The 19925-nt window shown below is 33.2% G+C and overlaps 1 protein-coding gene and 1 non-coding gene across 2 annotated transcripts; one reads left to right on the forward strand and one right to left on the reverse strand.

The window, feature by feature from the left end:
- Positions 1-405: 405 nt before the first annotated feature.
- Positions 406-6571, reverse strand: LOC110995647 (cilia- and flagella-associated protein 299-like). Its single transcript, XM_022262907.2, has 4 exons — positions 6333-6571; positions 5665-5842; positions 5160-5357; positions 406-677 (listed from the first exon to the last, which is right to left on the reverse strand). Exons 1-4 carry the CDS (start codon positions 6494-6496, stop codon positions 507-509), a joined length of 711 nt encoding a protein of 236 aa, XP_022118599.2. The 5' UTR covers positions 6497-6571; the 3' UTR covers positions 406-506.
- A 2890-nt stretch (positions 6572-9461) lies between these two features.
- On the forward strand, positions 9462-9533 carry Trnad-guc. The gene has a single exon. It is a non-coding gene; the product is annotated as a tRNA-Asp (tRNA).
- Positions 9534-19925: the final 10392 nt, after the last annotated feature.

A 19925-nucleotide genomic window follows, 5' to 3' on the forward strand; every position in this document is an offset into this window, starting at 1 on the left:
ATGAATCACGCCAACATATAGTTTAAATGCCATCATGGTCTGAAACGATTACCATAATGTCAGATCATGACAGTTCAAACGCTACCATAGACAAAATATTTTATGCCCAATTCCTTCGATGGGCGCCGCGCTGTTCAAGTTTTTCAAAGTTAAAACCATCCTTAGGGCCTGTTTGACAATGTCCGGATAAGTTACAAATTAGCTATTTATTACTTATTGGTAGGATAAACAGTATTTTTATCGTATTCGATCTTTTATCCTTTTATTATGTGTTGCATAGCTATTTGGTACTTTATCCATACATTGTGAAACAGGCCCTTTACAGGCTCTATTAAATGAACTACTCGATTTTAAGTGTAGTTAGCGCTATGGTTACTTTAATACACAATCGAATAAACATCGTGTATGAAACAACAATATTTTTTATTTATTATTTTTGACAGTAAATTTCGAATATCATACAAACATTCCTTTGATATGTAAATATAAATTATGATGATAAAAACTCAGCTCTTTCGCCTTACGACATGGTCGTATATTTCAATGTGTGTGTATTTAGGTGAATATATTCGTTGCTTGCTTGTGTTCTGGCCTGGATCCTGTTGTGGGTCTGGGCAGATTATTTTATGGTCATGGCGGTTTTGGAATAGGAGGCCACGATCTGGGTCCATAACGGGCTGGTAATGAAAAACAAAATCTATTATGTTCCCTTATCTATTTATCAAAAAAGCTAAATTAATACTAATTCTTTACCAATCACACGCATCACATTTATTCAATCGAATTTAACTAAACTGCTTTCCATCTGTCAAAATAAATAAAATTTTAACTAACATTCCTTATCGTGTAAAGCACAAATAAAAATATCTTCTTTATAGAATGTACATCAATGAATTTTTTGTATCGGTACTGAATAATGGCCGGCAATGAACTAGCGAGCCCTCTGGCGTTGAGTGTCCATGGGCGGCGGTGTCACTTAACATCAGGTGAGCCTCCTGCCCGTTTGCCCCCTGTTCTATAAAAAACATGAACTGAATTATAAACTCGAAAACAAAGTTAGATTAATCAATTTTTTTTAAACGAACTAAACTAGAACTTCGTAACAAGTTCAATTTAAATTCCCAATCTAATTCGAATTTGATATGCATTGGAGTGACGGAAACTATGCAAGAATTCTATTGGAAACTTCCGCGCCATCGGCATTCCACTTGGCCGCAAAAACCGACCAATCATTCGGCAATCAAAATCAAGAGTGTACAGTATGTAAAAGCCCATTAAGTAAAATACGTACTTTATTATTGACAATTGACTTTTCATAAGTTATTTGAATAAATAAATTCGTTCTATCGTTTATAGTCTAGTTATTTCTCGGAATAACTAGACTAAATACCCATTAGATTCCGAAAAAAAATGTCTAACCAATTCGACTTCTTCAAGAAGAGACCCTAGCAATTTTTAAAAAGTCTTCTATAATAAAAGGAACTGACAGTGTTAATTTAAATATAATATTTTTTCCATCAACACCTAAATGGAGTAAACACCAAGACATTATTGTCAGACAGTATACCAATCTTTCGTAATACCAACATTGTTGGGTGTCTATTATGTATGTTTCGCCACGGTAATCCCTATATGCCCGCAAACTCGATATAAATTCGCCGTGGGTCCTTTGCATACTAACTTCGATTACAAGGCACTGAAAAATTATGAAATTATTTTTAATATACATTCTTTTTTAAATATGCCGTGTTAAGAAACTTCTCATTAAAATGAAAGACACCGAATCAATAGATTTTATTGGAGTTTAAATTAAGAATGTATTATTATGTAAGTATTTAAACTCAAACTGAAATCTTCATTGCATTCCTTATGTTAATATTTGACACGTGACACATTATAATTTATAACAATAAGGATCCTGTCATTGAATTATTTTATATTTGTTCATAAAATACTTCAGTCAAACGTCGACAATAATTTCCAATCAAAAGTAATATGAGTAATATCGATCTCCTGAACTCTAATAAGCTGTCAATAACATCGAAGCAATACATCCCATTATAATGCCAGTTGGAGCTTGTGGCTTGTGAAAGACAATATACCTACGTATCAACTTATTTTATATTCGTTGTGTATTTAAAAGCTAACAAACAATTTAATTTTTTTTCCAATTGTTTGTTACCATCACATTTTTCCGTTACGCGTCACATTTTTCCGTTACTCGACAACTTAAATAATTGCAAACTCTCTAAATAGACCTCTAAAAAAATGTTATCTCAAATAATTTGTACGCGGCTTAAAAATAATAAGTAAATTATTAAATTTCGTTCCAACAAAATAAACACACAAGCGGAAATGTATAGTAACTTTAACATGTCTTACTTTAATTATTTAGTATACATGCTACTCCGATGTCGTTATCATAATATCTGTAAGGTAAAACTTAAAATTCGTAATGTTCAGTATACCCAATTTTTTTATGTTACCGGAGGCAAACGGGCAGGTGGCTCACCTGATGTAATTGATATCGCCGCCCATTGACACTCGCTCTGCCAGAAGGCTCACAAGCTCGCTGCCGGCCTTTTAGGAATCAGTACTCTCTTTACTTGAAGAACCCTAAGTCTAATTGGTTAGACATATTTTTAAATCTTTGTTTTGATATTTAATTGAAGCGTATATACACGACCTTTTTAAGACTGGCCCTCGGATTTCTGTATCTGTTATGATCATTTGTAGGCATGTGATCATGTATTCTACTGAGATTGACACGCGCCGTCTTTTTTTGGGTCTAAAGCAAAGCGGTTTCCTTACGAATGTTAAATGCGCACATACAAAGGAATTCCATTGGTGAACAGCCGAGCATCAAACCTGTCATAGGTTGGACAGGGATGAGAGCCGCTAGCTGAAGCCACTAGGCCAACACTGCGCCTTTATGTTTACAAAAATCTATATGATTATAATATGAAACTCCATTAGACGCATTTAGGTATACATTGCTGCTTAGGCAACCGCAATACAATCAGATGATTCGATCATTAAACTAATTAACTAAGCTTTGCAAAGCTATTGTCTACGTTGCTGTGACGCAATGAGTTGAATATAAGAACTTTTTCATAAAAACAAATGACACTCAAAAACAATAAACAAGTGACAATCGTCACACATTATAATTTAGTACGATACGAAAGCCTTCACCTTTTGATAGTAACTTATTTAATAACATGAAAAGCGAGAAAAAATACACTCGGCACCTGGAGGGATTTGCATTTCATCGTTTTACTGAAATACTTTGGCATTTGCAAAGGGAATATTGTATGAGATGCGATAGAGACCCGAAGTTTGGAAAATGTTGAATCAAAAATTGCTTGTTCGGACTAGCCCCTGTCGTACTGACACGATAATACTTTCGTATAACTTAGATGTCACGAATATAGTAGGTACTATACATTCATTCTTCACATTACTATTATTATAATGATTTTAACAATATAGATTATATGTATATATATATATACAAAAATTCTGTGGCCATAGGACAAGTAATTAAATAATTAAGAAATTTGAAGGCACTATTAAAATATGAAACACTATATACGCTTACTATTACTTTTTACTATTTAAAAAAACAACACGCTTTTTATGCAACGCAAGCACGTTTGCAGAAGCACACCATCATCTCCTGATGTTCACTGCTACAGCGCATGGACAGATTACCTCCGAGTCAAGAGTATTACTAGTCTTTTGAAAATTGGTATCTAAGCATTTTTCGCAAGTCCAATCTGACCTAAGTCCAACTGTTTCGCAGTTTATTAGAGTATAGTCAGCAATAAAACAATTTTCATTTAAAAGTAGAAATTTTGCGGTTAAATCAACTTTCAGCGTATGTTCAAATACAGCTTTACACGAAGGTTAATATGGCGAAACTTATAAGCTCTATAAACTTTTGTTAAAGCTATTAAATTTGTAGGGTTTAGACTTAATACGCGTAGTTATAGACCCCTAAATTAAAAGGTTCAAACTTTATACCATAAGCTCTCCTAACTAAAATTGTACTCATATTTTGAATAAAATAATACACAGAATGAATTACAAGCACGTTATATCACCTATGAAAAAATTTTTGTACAATCTCTTTAGCCGACAAAACATTAGATTTAGGGCCTGTTTCACAATGTATGGATAAAGTGCCAAATAGCTATGCAACACATAAATTATTCGAAAGATAAAAGTTCTAAATAAGATACTTCGAATTTCAAGACGTATAGCGCTATCTGACAGTCGTGAAACGGAAAAATACTATTTATCCTACTAATAAGTAATAAATAGCTTATTTGGAACTTATCCGGACATTGTGAAACAGGCCCTTAGATTTTTACTAAACTCCTGCTTTACAATTTAATAACTACAACTTTTATGACATTGAAGATCGTCTGATATTCCATCAATTTGAGAGGTCGCCGTACCAATTCCTGTTCAATGACAAAGACGAACCATAATATTTAATGAAAACACTTTTTTTACGGATTATAGTTATGTATTATTGTATTTAAACTTATAATTATTAAGACATAATTTTAAATTTAAACCGACGAAAGACAATACTATGTGCAACCATAATATTTTTTTCGTATATTGTGGCAAGTTGTCTGCGTACAAAGAATGCTTAAATTTACGTAGTCCAAAGTTGATGCGGGTCGCTATTTCTGAATTAATTATCTAAGTGAGTGTCCGCGAGGAGTTCTTAGCATAATTAGGTGTAATAAACTCACATGGATACTACCTTGTATATCACTTTACCATTGTCTTATTTATAAACAGGTAATTAATAGCAAAGGCCAGCAACGCACTTGCGAAAATTCTGGCAATGTGAGTGTCTATGGGCGGCGGTATCATTTATCAGCCTCAAGCTAGTTTTGCCTGCTACACAAAAAGAAATCTGCTGTCAAGAAAAATCAAACTAAATTTATTTTGCTGAGTAGGTATCCGCCCCAAAGCCTTCATTAGGCATAACAATAGATAATAATACTTTCCCGATTGGGAGATTAAAGTAAATTAAGCTTTCTTATTTCAAAAGCTTTCTAGGTAAGTTAGAGGAAGAAGAACACTATCAACATTTTTTTCATGTATTTTCTTATTGTTAATATGTTTATTAATAATACCTTATAATTCCTGCTGATATTGCTTCGCACAGTGCCATGCCTCCAATGGTAGTAACCAAGATCACTGTCCCGAGGCAATAACATTTTGTTTCCTTTAAAAAATGGCGCCCAATTTTCCACAATCAGCCGATGAGCGTAATCTATGTAGCCGGAAATTTCAAAACCGCCTTTAGTGAAGTGCCGAATGAAAATTATCGACTGCAAATAACAGTGTGTGGTGAACTTGTATTAAATAACAACTGGTATTAAATAGTAGCAAATCGTGTCGAAATAGACAAATTATTATTCCCGAACATAAAACTATGGCCTTATTTTTTTAAACCTGTTAGAACTCGTTTGATATAATTTGACCATTGGTAAATTAATAACATGGCTTTGTAAATTTAACATTTCACGAACGCTATTTTTTATGTCGAGTAAAAATACGCGTAAGCATTTATACGTAACAGAATATTTGTAAAATGTTATAGAAAAGTCTAGAAATCGTTCCTATTTGGTGACTTACCTGAAGGATACCAACTCTATTTGCCCTCTCTCTTACGGCCAGTTCTCTACTAAATGCATCACCTTCTTCAGCACCCTCACTGACCAGTACATAAGGCTTCACAGTCGGGTAAACTATACCATGTATTACTTTCCGAAGTTTGTAGAATTCTTTCTCTTGCAATGTGTCACCGTTTGCCCTGCGAAAGGAATATTGCAATCCGTCCAAAACAATTTCACAAAATGTTGGCATTATTTAAATTTTGTTACTGAAAGACTGACTGACTGATTTAGTATAAGTCAGAATAACATTTAATATTTTCTGATGTAGAAAATTCTTTCATGTAGGACGCCCCGCTGCTTATATATTATGTTTCATAGGCATATAGATCACCCACTTGCGTAAAAGTAAAATCAGTAAAACGTGCATGTAACCTGTGATTCATAAATGGTGGTAGCTCATGGTAGTCTATACAAGTTGTTCAAAAATGTTTTATGTATTCTTATTGATTTTAAATTGTAAACAAACAATGTTTTATCACGTTAACGCGCGTACAAGCAATAATCGCTCGATAGCTAACGCGTTTGTTTATTGTGGCTAGTTTAAAATGTAATGAACTAAGCCAACTCAATAAACGATTCAGTTTCCATTTCATAGCGCAAATCCCTGAACAAACATTAATATTTTACCTATAACCAAATGCTGCGATAGTTCGGGCCGAGGGTATACTTCTGAGGTTCCGCAGGTCAGCAATTTCAATGAGTGAATCTAAATAATCCTCCCATGTTTCAAATTCCAACAGCCGCCGGTCGGCCTCCACGCTCGCTGGATATTCGTTCTTTTTCTCCGCCATATTTATAGCGCCCTGATCTTAATTGTATATATATCTAAAAATCATGTTTCAATATTGTAAATTTATTTTGAAATGTGAATTATATAATTGTCATATAAGTGTCATTTTTGGGATGTGTCAATTGTCCTATGCTTTTTTTTGTTTCATTGTTTTTTTTTAATTCAACCAGTTCGTTTTCTGGGCAGCCATATTGAAAATATTGAAGGCAGTTATTTTTTTCATTAGGTTCTAAATTTAAATTAAATTGTTACATTCTCGGTATAATAATGCAAAAAGTATATTATAAAGAAATATTACCATTCATTTAAGAGGTAATTGTGAATTTCAGATTAAAACAGCCTTTTAAGAGGCTATAACAGAGGTAATGAAACACTTTGACTGGCCGTTAGAATAATCACTCAATAATGGTTTCCGGTGAACTTTTAACCACTTTTATTATAAGTTTTAATTAAAATTCTTGTCGATTATCCCCCTAATTCGCTTAATTAAGTACATTATTTTCTCCCATTGCTGTTATATTTTAAGAAACTTAAAACATAACGAATTTTGTTCTGTATTTTAAAAATCAATATTATGTTCTCAGCTCCAAGGATAATTTAAGATTAGTTTAATAAAAAGTTATTGTCATTGTTATTGTCTCTTAATTGCCATTAGACTGTAAAAATTTCTAAATGGCTAAATCGTTCATTTTGTCAACATTATGCGAACGAAGTTTCCGCTACTATCTCGTAAACATTACCCATTATAGGGGGAATAATTTAACGTTATGAAGGCTAACTTAATATTTTTTTAAATGTCTAAATAAAACAATGTATACTAGTATCTAGAAAAACAGTTCTAAGCTTAAATAAATGTGATACAATCTTAGGAACAATTGATATGCTAGGTTTTGTTAAGTATACTATAAATATAATTTCTTTTAAGATACGATAAATAAAACTTTGCTATCATCATTAAAAATGCAAGGAATAAAAATTAATACATTTTAGTTGGATTTTCATTAGATGTTGTTAGATACTGGAATTAATTATTACTTATTGTACGCACCAAGAAACTGACATTTCAAGATGGCGACCGTAGTACCAATTTCAGCCGCCGCGCCGGCTAAGTATGTGGCACTATACCAATGTTATTTAATTACATTTGGCCATAGTAACGAATTTTATACTAATAACTAATATTTTTTTTACAAAAAATATTAGTTAAAAGTAAAAAACTTGCAATTAAAAAGCAATTAAAAAGAGTGGCGTTTATATTCTTCTCTTCCATTCTACGCTCTTGATTAGAAGCATTCAATGTATATTTCTTTTTTGACATTCATTACTACCGTATACGTACATATATTGCGTGAATTACATGAATAAATGTTTTTTTTTGTTGTGTTGGCCTAGTGGCTTTAGCGTGCGACTTTCTGACTGAGGTGGTAGGTTCGAACCCAGCTGTGCACCTATGGAATTTCTTTCTATGTGCGTAGAAATGCATGGTGCATTTGCTCGAACGGTGAAGGAAAACATCGTGAGGAAACCGACATGTCTTAGACCCAAAAAGTCGACGACGTGTGTCATGCACTGGAGGCTGATCACCTACTTGCCTATTAGATTTAAAAATGAATGATGAAAACAGATTCAGAAATCTGAGGCCAAGACCTAAAAAGGTTGTAGGGCCACTGAATTATTTTATTTTTTTAAATACGTTACAATTGTTAGATCTGGGAACCCTTTTAATTAAATAATACATCTGTCAGCCCGAGCTCTTCAATAACGCTTTTCATATGTGTAATTAATTCAAATATACTTCCATTGATTAATGATGTTGTCGCTTAACCCAGTAAATTGACGATTGCTAGAACCAGGATGGTACTTAGATAAGCTCTAAACTCGTAAACTTAGTTTTGACATCTTAGAACTCGCTTTAAAGCGCATTTATGGTAAATAGATCAATCTTAGATCATAAACATATCGATCTTATATAATCGTCAAGTATATGGTGATATGACGATGACATTTTATTTATATTTAAGTGGGCGGGGAATATTAAATAACATAGTCTTTATGTCGGGTAAGTTCCTTTATCTTTCACACAATCGATTAAAAACGAGCCTCTACCGGACTCTCTTCTTGACCAAACCATGCCTGCAACCAGGTTCATTTACCCATCTTATATATTGTGCATTTTTTTTTCTTTTCACAATATGTTCGTACTGACCTATTATAGTTTTACTCCACTTCTCATCTACTGAGGTGTCCCGTCCATCTCCATTTATGCTTTTGTAAATACTCTTTGAAAAGTACTCTATTTGTTTCGTGTTTTTCTAATGTCAAAAATGTAAATTTCTTGTCTCCATTGTTCTTTAATTAAAGGTAGGATTTTTTTCATACCATACGAATTCGAATCGTAAAAAATACAATGGAAAAGCGTGAGAGATGTCAAAAATCGTTAGTATCGTTATTATCGAAAACTTCGATCCTTAAGGCACTAATGCACAACATTTTAAAACATTATTTTGGAATACGAAAATTAATCTTTAGTTTTATTTATTATCTCTTTATATATTATGTACTACAAGTTGTATATTTTTTATTATAATTGCCTCCCAATATGTGTATAAAATATTTTGTAAGTAAAAACATTAATACATTTCTAAATCGCCTTTCTAATGTGACTGTCACATTTTAAACACAAGAAAGTAGGAATAGACTTGCTTTTCCATCTTTCAGACTTCATAAAACTGCTCAATCATTTATGTATACAGATATATAACAAAATTCCAGATCATACGCTACATAAGTTTAAAATTTACATCAAGGAAACCCTAATAAAAAAGGATATTACGTAGTTCAAGAATACATAGACGATAACAATGTGTGAGCACATCCCTCTATGAGATAGTGAAATGGCGTAAATTAACAGGCATAAGGCTAAAAATAGACGAAGTTACATGAATTTTATTATCGATGCAATAACATCCCCGGTAGTATAGTGGTTAGTATCCCCGCCTGTCACGCGGGAGACCGGGGTTCGATTCCCCGCCGAGGAGAGTTTTTTATATTTGCGCTGAAGAAGACAAATCTAATATTTTTTAAATAATTTATTTGAGATTTCTTTTAACCTATAAATTTACTTCAATTCGATTCCCGTGTTTCATTGCAAGCGTGAACACGACAGTTGTCATATTTCATTGCAGTGGAAGTCAGTGTTAGTAGCGCCATCTATTTCCCCAGATGGTGTTTACGGTTTCGACAAATTTTGAAGATATAGGATCTATACGATTTTATCATGTAAATGAAGGCAGTCATGATTTTAATTTTGGTGCGAATAAAATAATCTTCAATTTTATGTACAAAATATATTTTATTTTAATTCAAATTAAAACGATGTTGATTACACGTCTAAATATGAATTAATTTCAATGAAGTATAAGGAAATCAATGTATTAAAATTTACCAAACTTATGGCCAAATACAACGCGTGCATTTATTTTCAAGACAGTCAATACAGTCCGAATGTAGATTTAATTAGTAAATAGTAACAGCCTTCATTGCTGTGAAATACTTATACTAGTACATAAAATGTAAAAGTATGTACTATAAACAATTATTATTAAGCGGCAAGCCGTTAAATTTACATTTTCTAGATTGTGTTTGGACAAACGCCTAAGCTAAAAGTCATTTAGATAAAGAAGACAAAAATCCATAGATTAATCACATTTAGATCTTAAAATATCTACGGACGCATTTCGTATTATGAACAATATTAGATACTTTTCTTTACATCTTACAAGAAAATAAATGTCTTTTGTAATAATAGTACCTACATATAAACATTAAAGCTCCGATGGATCAGCTTAAAGTCATCTAGATAGAGACAAATAAAACAAAAAATCCAAATACTTGTATTTATATTAAACAACGATGTCGGATACGATCTTTCTTTACATCTTACAAGAAAATAAATCTCTTTTGTATTAATAGTACGTATAAAAATTAAAGCTCCGATGGATCTGAATAGACATTTCTGAATGAATACGTTTATTTTCAAACGCACTCGTCGAGAAAAAGATAAACCTGACTGCATCTTAAGAAATATTCTAGTGCCATACACATTAGAATTTCTACGTTACTTTACGTCCTGTCGTAGTTTTTTATGCAGTTTATGTTTTACTATCTGTAGCAACATAATATGGCCACAATCGCTGCGATGACGTCATACCCTGAAACGCGCTAAAGAAGTTCTTCCGCTAAGGAATTATACACTAACGACTTAGCCAGTGGGCCTTCCGGTCGTCTAGTTACTAGTTAGACAGACTCTCTTTAGGTTGGTAGGGTCTGTTGTCTATCCTTTCTACACAAACTCAAAACTGAAGTGGATGTGTACAATTCCAAAAAGTTTAAAATGTTATTAACCTTATTTCGCGGTAAGCGATTTTTAACATAAGTGTTACGCCTCTTCCAGCCAGTCATGCAAGATGGTGTTTTAAAGACAATAGATTAAATATTCTATATTTGCGCACTAATTTGAACAATTTTTGGGAATTTATTTTGAGTAACAATCTCTAATCATTCCTCAAATAGAATTCCCACATGAGCCTCAGACCTACTGGCGGACCTAGCCCCGCGCTTGGTTGTCCCCGCACCAAGATAACGCTGAACATCTACTGACAGCCAAACTCGAGAAAAATCAAGCAACCGTGGGTGACTTGCCAATAAAACTGTTATATACAAAACTACAATAAACATACATTTTATCTATTTTGAGTCCTAGTTATTTAAGATATTAATAATACAAATCATCTATTTATTAAATCAGATGATTTATAATAAACTAATATTGTGTAAATCACCGGTTATTGTGTATTAAGTTTTACAGAGAAATATTAAGGACAATCAACAGCATTACAATAGAAGTGTTTTTATATTATTAAATACAATAAGTATCTCAACTTTATCGATATAAACTTACCAGAAATGTAAATATTAAATATGGTAGATACCGTAACGTATTCGTTAGATATACAATTTTAGAAACCCTAATCATAGAGAAATTTGTAGTCGAATTTTCTAGACAACTTTAATACTATGTCTTCATTGTGTACATGTGTGATTGTATGCCGCTATGGAAGGAATTTCTTAATAATTAATGAAAGTACTAGCTCCAAAGGATCGAGTGAGATTTAAAATATTAAAGTTACGACAATTTATCTAGTTAAGATTAACTGCCGTCACAATGTAGTTGGAAAGTAGAGTTCGGATTCCTTCGTAGAAAATGATATTTGTACATTTGTATTTGTACTCAGAATAATAAGTGAAAATACTTGCCTTACTGGCAAATTAAATCAAGAAATGGAATCATTTAATATTAAAATGTATGTTATAAGACGGGGTTATATTACTAATAAAGAGTTAGTTTAAAATTGTATAGTTGGATCAAGGATTAAATAAGAATATTGGAAAACTTCGACACGCAAACGTGTGACCTCATTGTTTTAAAATTTAGCGCCTGATGGAAAATATGAGCAAACTAGCACTGTCTCAGAGCAACTTATAAGAGGATGAAGTGAACTTTGCTTATTTTCTCGTATAATGTAAATTCTACTTGAGCTGAATTTAAATGTGCAGAAAAGTGTCACACACTTATCTTGACATATACATTAACGGAGGAACTATATTTTAGAATCATAACTTTTGTTTTGAACTTGTCCGTATTACTACGTAACAAAATCTTTCTTATTCAGAAACGTTCATTAATACTCTACATATTATTATTAATTTCATTGCTTTGTCCATGTCTTACAAGATATTCCTTCCATTGTACTAAGGAGAAAATATTTAACAAATTTCTTAGTTAATTGCATACTTTGTATAGAGTTAATAATAACATAATTTCCGTTTTTATATTTTTCACTGTAACATATTTTCTTATGAAGGCCAATGGCCACGAAGCTTATCTGATGTTTAGTGGTACCGTTATCCATGGAAACCCACATTGCCAGAAGGTTTGCAACTCCATTGCCGGTAGGCTCAAGTATGGTATATAGGTACGCTCTTTTCTTGAAATAATTACCTTTTTGGCAATTGAATAATTGCCTTAAGGTGTTCGCCTAGTGGTTTCAGCGTGCAACTCTCCTGCCTGAGGTCGTAGGTTCGATCCCCGGCTGTGCACCAGTGGAGTTTCTTTCTATGTGCGCATATAACATTTGCTCGAACAGTGAAGGAAACAATCGTGAGGAAACCGACATGTCTTAAAGCCAAAAAGTCGACGTGTGGCTGCTGATCACCTACTTGCTAGTTTTGTTTGTTTTTTATTAGTTTTGTTTTTCTTTAAAAATGATCATGAAACAGATTCAGAAATCTGAGGCCAAGACCTAAAGAGGTTGTAGCGCCACTGATTTATTTTATTTTTAATTGCCTAAAGGAACACACATGTGTAGAACGACGTAGATGGTATTATTGTTTTTCTTTCGATATAATCATTCAGGTATTTCTTTCGGAAGTGCTTTTCACCTATTTAAAATATGATAGTTCTCGGAATCTATGATATGCTAATGTATTTAAAACACAATCGTATTTGTAATTGGCCTCTCGAGTACACATTTGCATCTGAAAGTGAACTGATTTATACACAGGCCTCCTGTGGCTGTATTCCTTTGAACTGGTAAATTGGTATCAGCGTCTTGAAATATTTTTGAAGCGAAAATTTGTTGAGCGTTAAAAAGAAATGAGTGTATAACTTATGAAAGGGTACAATCTTATGTAATACAAAACTTTATATAGGAAAATTTATAATTGGATTACGCTGACTTAAGCTAAGATTTGGTTGCATCTCCTTACAAACGTTGTGTCAAACATTAAACTTGGTGACTAAAAATAGTGGCGCCCAACAAACGCCCTTGATTTGAACGAGATTTTGAGAGAACGATTTTGAGAGAACTAGCAGTGTGTTTAAAGCCACGAAGACCAGGCTCGTGAAGACACTCATATTCCCGATATTTCTGTACGCAGCCGAAACTTGGACCTTGCGAGATGTGGAAAGGCAGATAATAATAGACGCTCTCGAAATGTGGTGCTAGAGAAGAATGCTCGGGGTATCATTTACCGAGTTTCGTACAAACGTCTCGATACTTCAAGAACTCGGTGTTAAGCAGTGTCTATTTTCAACAGTACAATCTCGCATCCTTACATTCTTCGGTCACGTATCTCGGCGTGGCGATCAGTCCTTAGAACGTCTTGTCGTCCAGGGGAAGGTGGAAGGCGCTAGACCGCGCGGCAGGTCACCTACACGCTGGACTGATCAGATTAAGTCCGCCGTAGGAGAAACACTGAATCAGTGCAGCAGGATGACCTCCAATAGGCAGCGGTGGCGGAGCGTCGTGAAGCGCATCACATCTGCGCCTTCTACTACATAGCGATCTCGACCGTTCTGGCAAGAGCGTACCGAATGAGATGAAGTCACACTTACTTATATAAAAAGACTGCGGAGGTGATCAAAACATAAGCAAAACGTTATCTTACAAACACAAAAAGACAACTAGAATCATCTTTATATTTTATTTAACGTTCAAAAGTGCCATTTAGGTGGTCTAATTGGATTAAATGAATTGACTATTCACACATTTTAGGCGAATATTTTACTTTGGAAAGGTAGGTACTATTTGGCGTTGAACCTATAAGTACGTCTATTTTCATGCTAAAGAGTATGCCTCACCATACCACGCATAATTAAAAACACATTTTACATGTTTATTTAAACCAGGTGTTAAAGTAAATCACATAATCACACTTAGAAGCACCAACAGCTCCTTGAATATCCTGGACGATTAACTCAGGAGATTGAATTCAACATCAATTTAGGGAAGTAGGTACTTCTGAATCCGTTTAAAAATATATTGCATACGATGTCACATTTTAAGTAGCGTTTATGTATCTTTTTATAACTTTAGTTCAGTGAATATACTAAATGTTAATAATCAAAGATGTTATATAGTTTGTCCTTTCCAGACAAAACTTAACTTTGTTAGTACCAGGGATATGTGCGACGAAAAAGGCCTAAGTTATTTGCGATACCAAGGGCAAGAACCAGTCTATTGCACAGATCCCCGTTATCCAGGACGTTGCGCCTACTGAATGTTGTCTCTGACACTATCGACATATTTGCATGTTCGCAGAGTGAATTAACAGTAGCGATATAGTGTTTAATTACTTTATTATATTTTATTAAATGATTATCGTATTGGCATAGTGTTTCTGTAATGAATAAAACATATGTTGTAAGAGTACCTACTACATAATTACGATGTTGTTTTTAGGGAGTTTGAGGGATCTCGCGAAGTGGCACAACATTTTTCATTCTTGAGGTCACGTACATGTATACTGTACTTTTAATGTAAAATATGTGGCATGTCTTATTTCTTGTTCTCATCGCTATTGCATGTGACATTTGTGTTCTGTTCTAATAATACCAAAAGTACCTACTTAAATGAACTGAGTAACTGTATAATATTTTATGAATTGTTAAACTGGTGACCATCGAAAAAGACGAAGACAATTTAGAAGGTAGATAGACCTAATTAAGCACACAAAGGCTTGTACATAGCAGAGAGTGGCACAGTGCATACGGGAATGGTGGAATTTGGAGGAGCCTTTTTCAAAATAGGGCACACAGATAACTAAAAAGAATGAGACGATAGAAATTTAAATGTGTTTAAGTGTAAAAGCATCAGAAATAACTATTTAGGATATTTGAACGTTTTATCTAATTAGTATGAATATTGGAATTTCTGAAACTTGTGAATTAACTATCGACGCGAAGGGATAAAATCCGAATGGCATAGTTCTGTAAGAATCTGCAATTCAAAGTTGCGGGATACGTTGATTGAAAATAGTTTTATTTTAGTTAAATTATTAATCGCTTGGGTAATATAATTAATCGTTTAAAATACCTATGTTCCTATTATATATCTATGTTAGTAAATGTATGAACATAGGTTCGATATATTTGATCTATATATTATTTAAAATAAAAAGACGAAATTGCGTACATGACACGACGTTTGATGGCAGAGAGTTGACAGTAGAGTTCTCGGAAAAGAATTACTTTTCCGAAAAGAAATGTTATACTACTGCTGGGAGGAGCAGTGTTAGCCTAGTGGCTTGAGCGTGCGACTCTTATGAGTTCGTAGGTTCAATCCTCTAATGGACTTTCTTTTTATGAGCGGCATCTAAAGGCCATCCAAAAATCGACGACAATTACAGTCTATGATATAACAATTATCCAAGACACATGCAATCCAATAGGGTTGAAACGTCACTGGATTAATCTTATTAATACTACTAACACAATATGATCACACAAATATAAGATTATAGTTTCTATGTCAACATACTGGTGGCCGAAATTTTTGATGATTTAAAGTACTTTAACATCAAACAAATTAATTACAAAATCAAGCAAAATTAAACCCATAAGTCACAATCCTTAATCAAGAGTAATTCATAAGCTTTTCCGATCAAACGATATTTTAAGGATTTTCCAATTATTAATTTAAGCAAAATTGATTGTACGTCGTTATTAATTTAAGCACATCAAACGGTTGTTTGTCGAGTAACATTATTCTTTTAGCTACAGCCTGTGGGTTCGTTGGCAAGATAAAAATAATCATTTTCACGATTCTCGCTGTAGGCCTTAAGGGCCTTTACAGCTAAGCTCGACCTGATGGGGGGTTCCCCTCGACTCGCGCAAGGGTCCTCCTGTGAGACTCGAACCTCGGCTTGGGCCGTCGCGGGGTGGTCAATGGCCTGATTGTTTAAAAAAAACAATAGCCTTTTATTAAACGGTGGCACCAACGTTTCAGTAAAGCTTACGTCTGTTTCTTTTCATAGCAGCGTAAACACAATTTGATAGAAAGAAAGAATAAAATACGTTCATCAGTAATAAGAGTGATACTTGGTAAATATAAGAATATTGAAAGGATAAAAGAGTGTTAATTCGAGGAGTTAGCTAGTATATATATAAATAAATATTCTTGACTGAAGTAAGGTTGTAACAAAATTGAACAAACGGTAAATTACAATTAATCTGTGGTACATATTGACTTGACAAAAGTTGTATAAATTTTAGGTATTTGTGAATGTATAAGTATGTGGAAAGGTGTGTGTGCGTATTATATACTGTTTTTAAGAGTGTGGCTGTGTTATAAGCGTCAACTCCTATTCAGATAGAAAATTTTTTTATGTGTTTTGTCTAATATCTCAGAATCCATAGATTGGGAGATTTTATTACAAATCTTATTCGTGCAATTATGTACGATGTAAGTGTGTAAAACGAAGTTGTTAGACGATGAATATTTAGCATAAAATTTATCAATTATTTCACTACAAAAAAGTTGTATTCGGTATTGAGTTTATATATGTACATCGGTAGTTTATATATCGGTACTTAACAGAAAAGTATATAGCAGAAGAATATATAAGCAGCATTTTCATCCAACAAATTTATATATTTAAACTTATTCTAACATAGCTAACTTTATCTAACGAATATGACCATAGTAAAGCAACTAATATCATGCTACTAATAAGAGTCGCAAAACTTTACCCATTAACAGTTTCGTATTCCGTGAAATAAATTGTGTGACCGTTCTATTTCCATTTATGTTCATATGTTAAGGATCAATACCTAACAACCTATCAAAGCTAGCCAAAAAAAAAACTTTCAAAAGAACTACTGTGATCAGAAGTTTAAAGGCAGAAAGGCTTACTAACACTTAAATATTTATTTATTTATTAACACTTCGTTGCATTACATAAAAGGAAAATATTAAACATAGAGATTTATTTTTTATAAATATATTAAGATTATTACTGCAAACTAAAAATATATTATGGAGCACTAAATAATATTTCCTAGATAAGTACTGAGAGGTTTATGTCGGCTTTATCATTCACTAGCTGACTCGGATAACTTCGCTCCGCCTTATAGTCTAATAATATGGTGTTAACTTTAGTTAGTAGTAAACTTGTTTTAGGATTTCATTAAGGTAATACAACTTTTTTGCAAATACAGTTATGTTATATTGAGTGCCTTTACGAAAGAAGAATGCCAGTTTTACATATTACGCCTCTTCTCTAGCGCCAGTATTGCGATACTGCATGTTAAAGGACCTTCTGATTTACAAGATTTTTTTATGCGGTAACACATGTCTTCGATCAAGATCAAAGCCTAGTTATGCATCTCCTCATTCGCCTCAAGATTGGAACTTCTAGAACTGACGCGAATTCGATGTAAAATGATGCGTAGTTTTGTCAACAGATGGCACCACATGCTATTGGCATTCGTTAAATTAATAAATTTATTGTTATTCGATAACTGATCCGATATTTTATTACTTATTCCGCTATTCAGAGCGAAGAAAAAAAAAGAGATAACTAACATTGGTGCAGCCGATCTTATAAGTTGTGTAACTAATAAGACTTTGTTTTATATCAACTTTGTTTTAATCATAGGTAACATAATGAATGTACCTACCAATATAAATATGTGTAACAATATTGATATATTTTTTTTAATAGAATTGGGGGCAAGCGGTCAGGAGGCTCATCTGATGTTAAGTGATGCCCATGGACACTCTCAATGCCGGAGGGCTCGCGAGTACGTTGCCGGCCTTTTATGAATTGGTGCGCTCTTTTCTTGAAGGACCCTAAGTCGAATTGGTTCGGAAATATTTCAGTGGGCAGCTGAAAAACGAATTTGCCATAGATAAATTTGTCATGAAAATATGTAGATGGATATTTAACTTAAAATTGGGTTTAAATGGTTTACAAATGTTTCCTAATTGTAACACGGGATATCATATGAATATTCGAAGTATTTAGTGAAATTCGCGCCAAGTTGCAACTTGCAGCAATTTGAGACACTGACGAATGTCAATTATGGTCTTGAATTCTGATCATCAGTGTAAAATGTTCACGAAGTTCACTTAGTGAAGTATCAACTCAAAGATACTATGATAAAGCCGATATTAACCAACCATCTTTTCAGTACTTATGAAATATTACTAGTACTTACTTAGTACTTAGGAAATAATATATTTGGTACTACATAACATTGATGTAACTTTATATTTATATATAAAAACTTGACGTATGTGATAGCAAACGAGCTTGTGAAACAGCTATATACGTTCATAAGTTTACATTATGTTACCTACATTAATAAATGTTTTTTGAATTTGAATATCAAACGTAGCTACCGCAGCCTATAAACATGTCTGTAGCGTTGCTGGCCTTTAAATTTATTTTTCAAAGTATTTGCAAACTCGTTTGACATAGCTAAACCGATTATGACATTCTATTTCTCTTTTTTGCTGGGTCTGAGAATAGATTGTAAACTTATCCGTAAAACGGAAAAAGCCAGTATAACAAGGCACCAACCAAATACTTAAGCCTCATACCCTAAGAGTTTCTCTCTCTCTTATTTCAATAGTCTCATACGTCCTATATTCCTTAAAATCTTACCCTCGTCCACCTGGGCCTTTGTATCAAGTTTGGCATGATAAAAATAATACAAAAGAATTACCTACAATAGGGAAAATGTCTCAAACACAAATTCGCGAATGCTCCCGTTTTATGAGGGGTCGACTAGACATTGAACATGCCTTTGTCTGATTATAAAGAAAAAATCCGATTTATCGCATTCCAACGTTGGCAAACATGCGAAAGATTGTCTGAAGCCAATTCTATTGGTATGTAAATAAAACAGATGTAAAAATATTGTTTTATTAGGGAAGCGAAAAAAGGATTTTCGTTGTATTGGAGTTTATTTTGCAGAAGAACACTTGAAGGGACAATATGTGTCATTGAAAATATTGTAACAAGAAATGTTTTCTTAAATACTTACGCGAAAACGATTCAGCCAAGATTATTTCAGAATTCAAGCAACATTCCAACTGCATTTGAGTTTTAATACAGCCTGGAGCTTTAATAATCTTTGTCGTACAAGAATTTTAATATGTGTTACGCTTATTCGCTGAAACTATCTCAGCTAATTGTTTTGTATAAAAATATATTAAAATACCTGTGTTTCGTGATCATATGTGATTAAAGACAATTCGGTGTTATTTCTATTTAATTTAACATTCGCTCGAACGGTGAAGGAAAACATCGTGTGGCCAAAAAAAGTTAATGGCGTGTGTCAGGAATAGGAGGCTGATCACCCACTTGCCTATGACAAATAATAATTAAATTATTTATTTACAGCCCATGCATGGCCAAGACTAAAAACAACATAAAATCTAATAAAATACAATTAAGTTATTTACAAAATTGGCAGTAAATGGTATCCTCTAATCCCTCTTTTAAGAAATAGTACGCTCTTTTCTTGAATGAACCTAAGTCGAATTTATTCTTTAGTACCGTTCTATTAATGTTTGTCCAAT

This window comes from Pieris rapae, chromosome 8, assembly GCF_905147795.1.
Source record: "Pieris rapae chromosome 8, ilPieRapa1.1, whole genome shotgun sequence".
In the NCBI taxonomy this organism is placed as follows: domain Eukaryota; kingdom Metazoa; phylum Arthropoda; class Insecta; order Lepidoptera; family Pieridae; genus Pieris; species Pieris rapae.

Excerpts from the sequence above, each read along its gene's own strand:
- LOC110995647 (XM_022262907.2), bottom strand. The coding sequence starts at position 6,496 with ATGGCGGAGAAAAAGAACGAATATCCAGCGAGCGTGGAGGCCGACCGG. Across the intron at positions 5,358-5,664 it reads ATAGAGTTGGTATCCTTCAG|TCGATAATTTTCATTCGGCA; the intron begins GTAAGTCACCAA and ends TGTTATTTGCAG. Across the intron at positions 678-5,159 it reads ATATCAGCAGGAATTATAAG|CCCGTTATGGACCCAGATCG; the intron begins GTATTATTAATA and ends TTTCATTACCAG.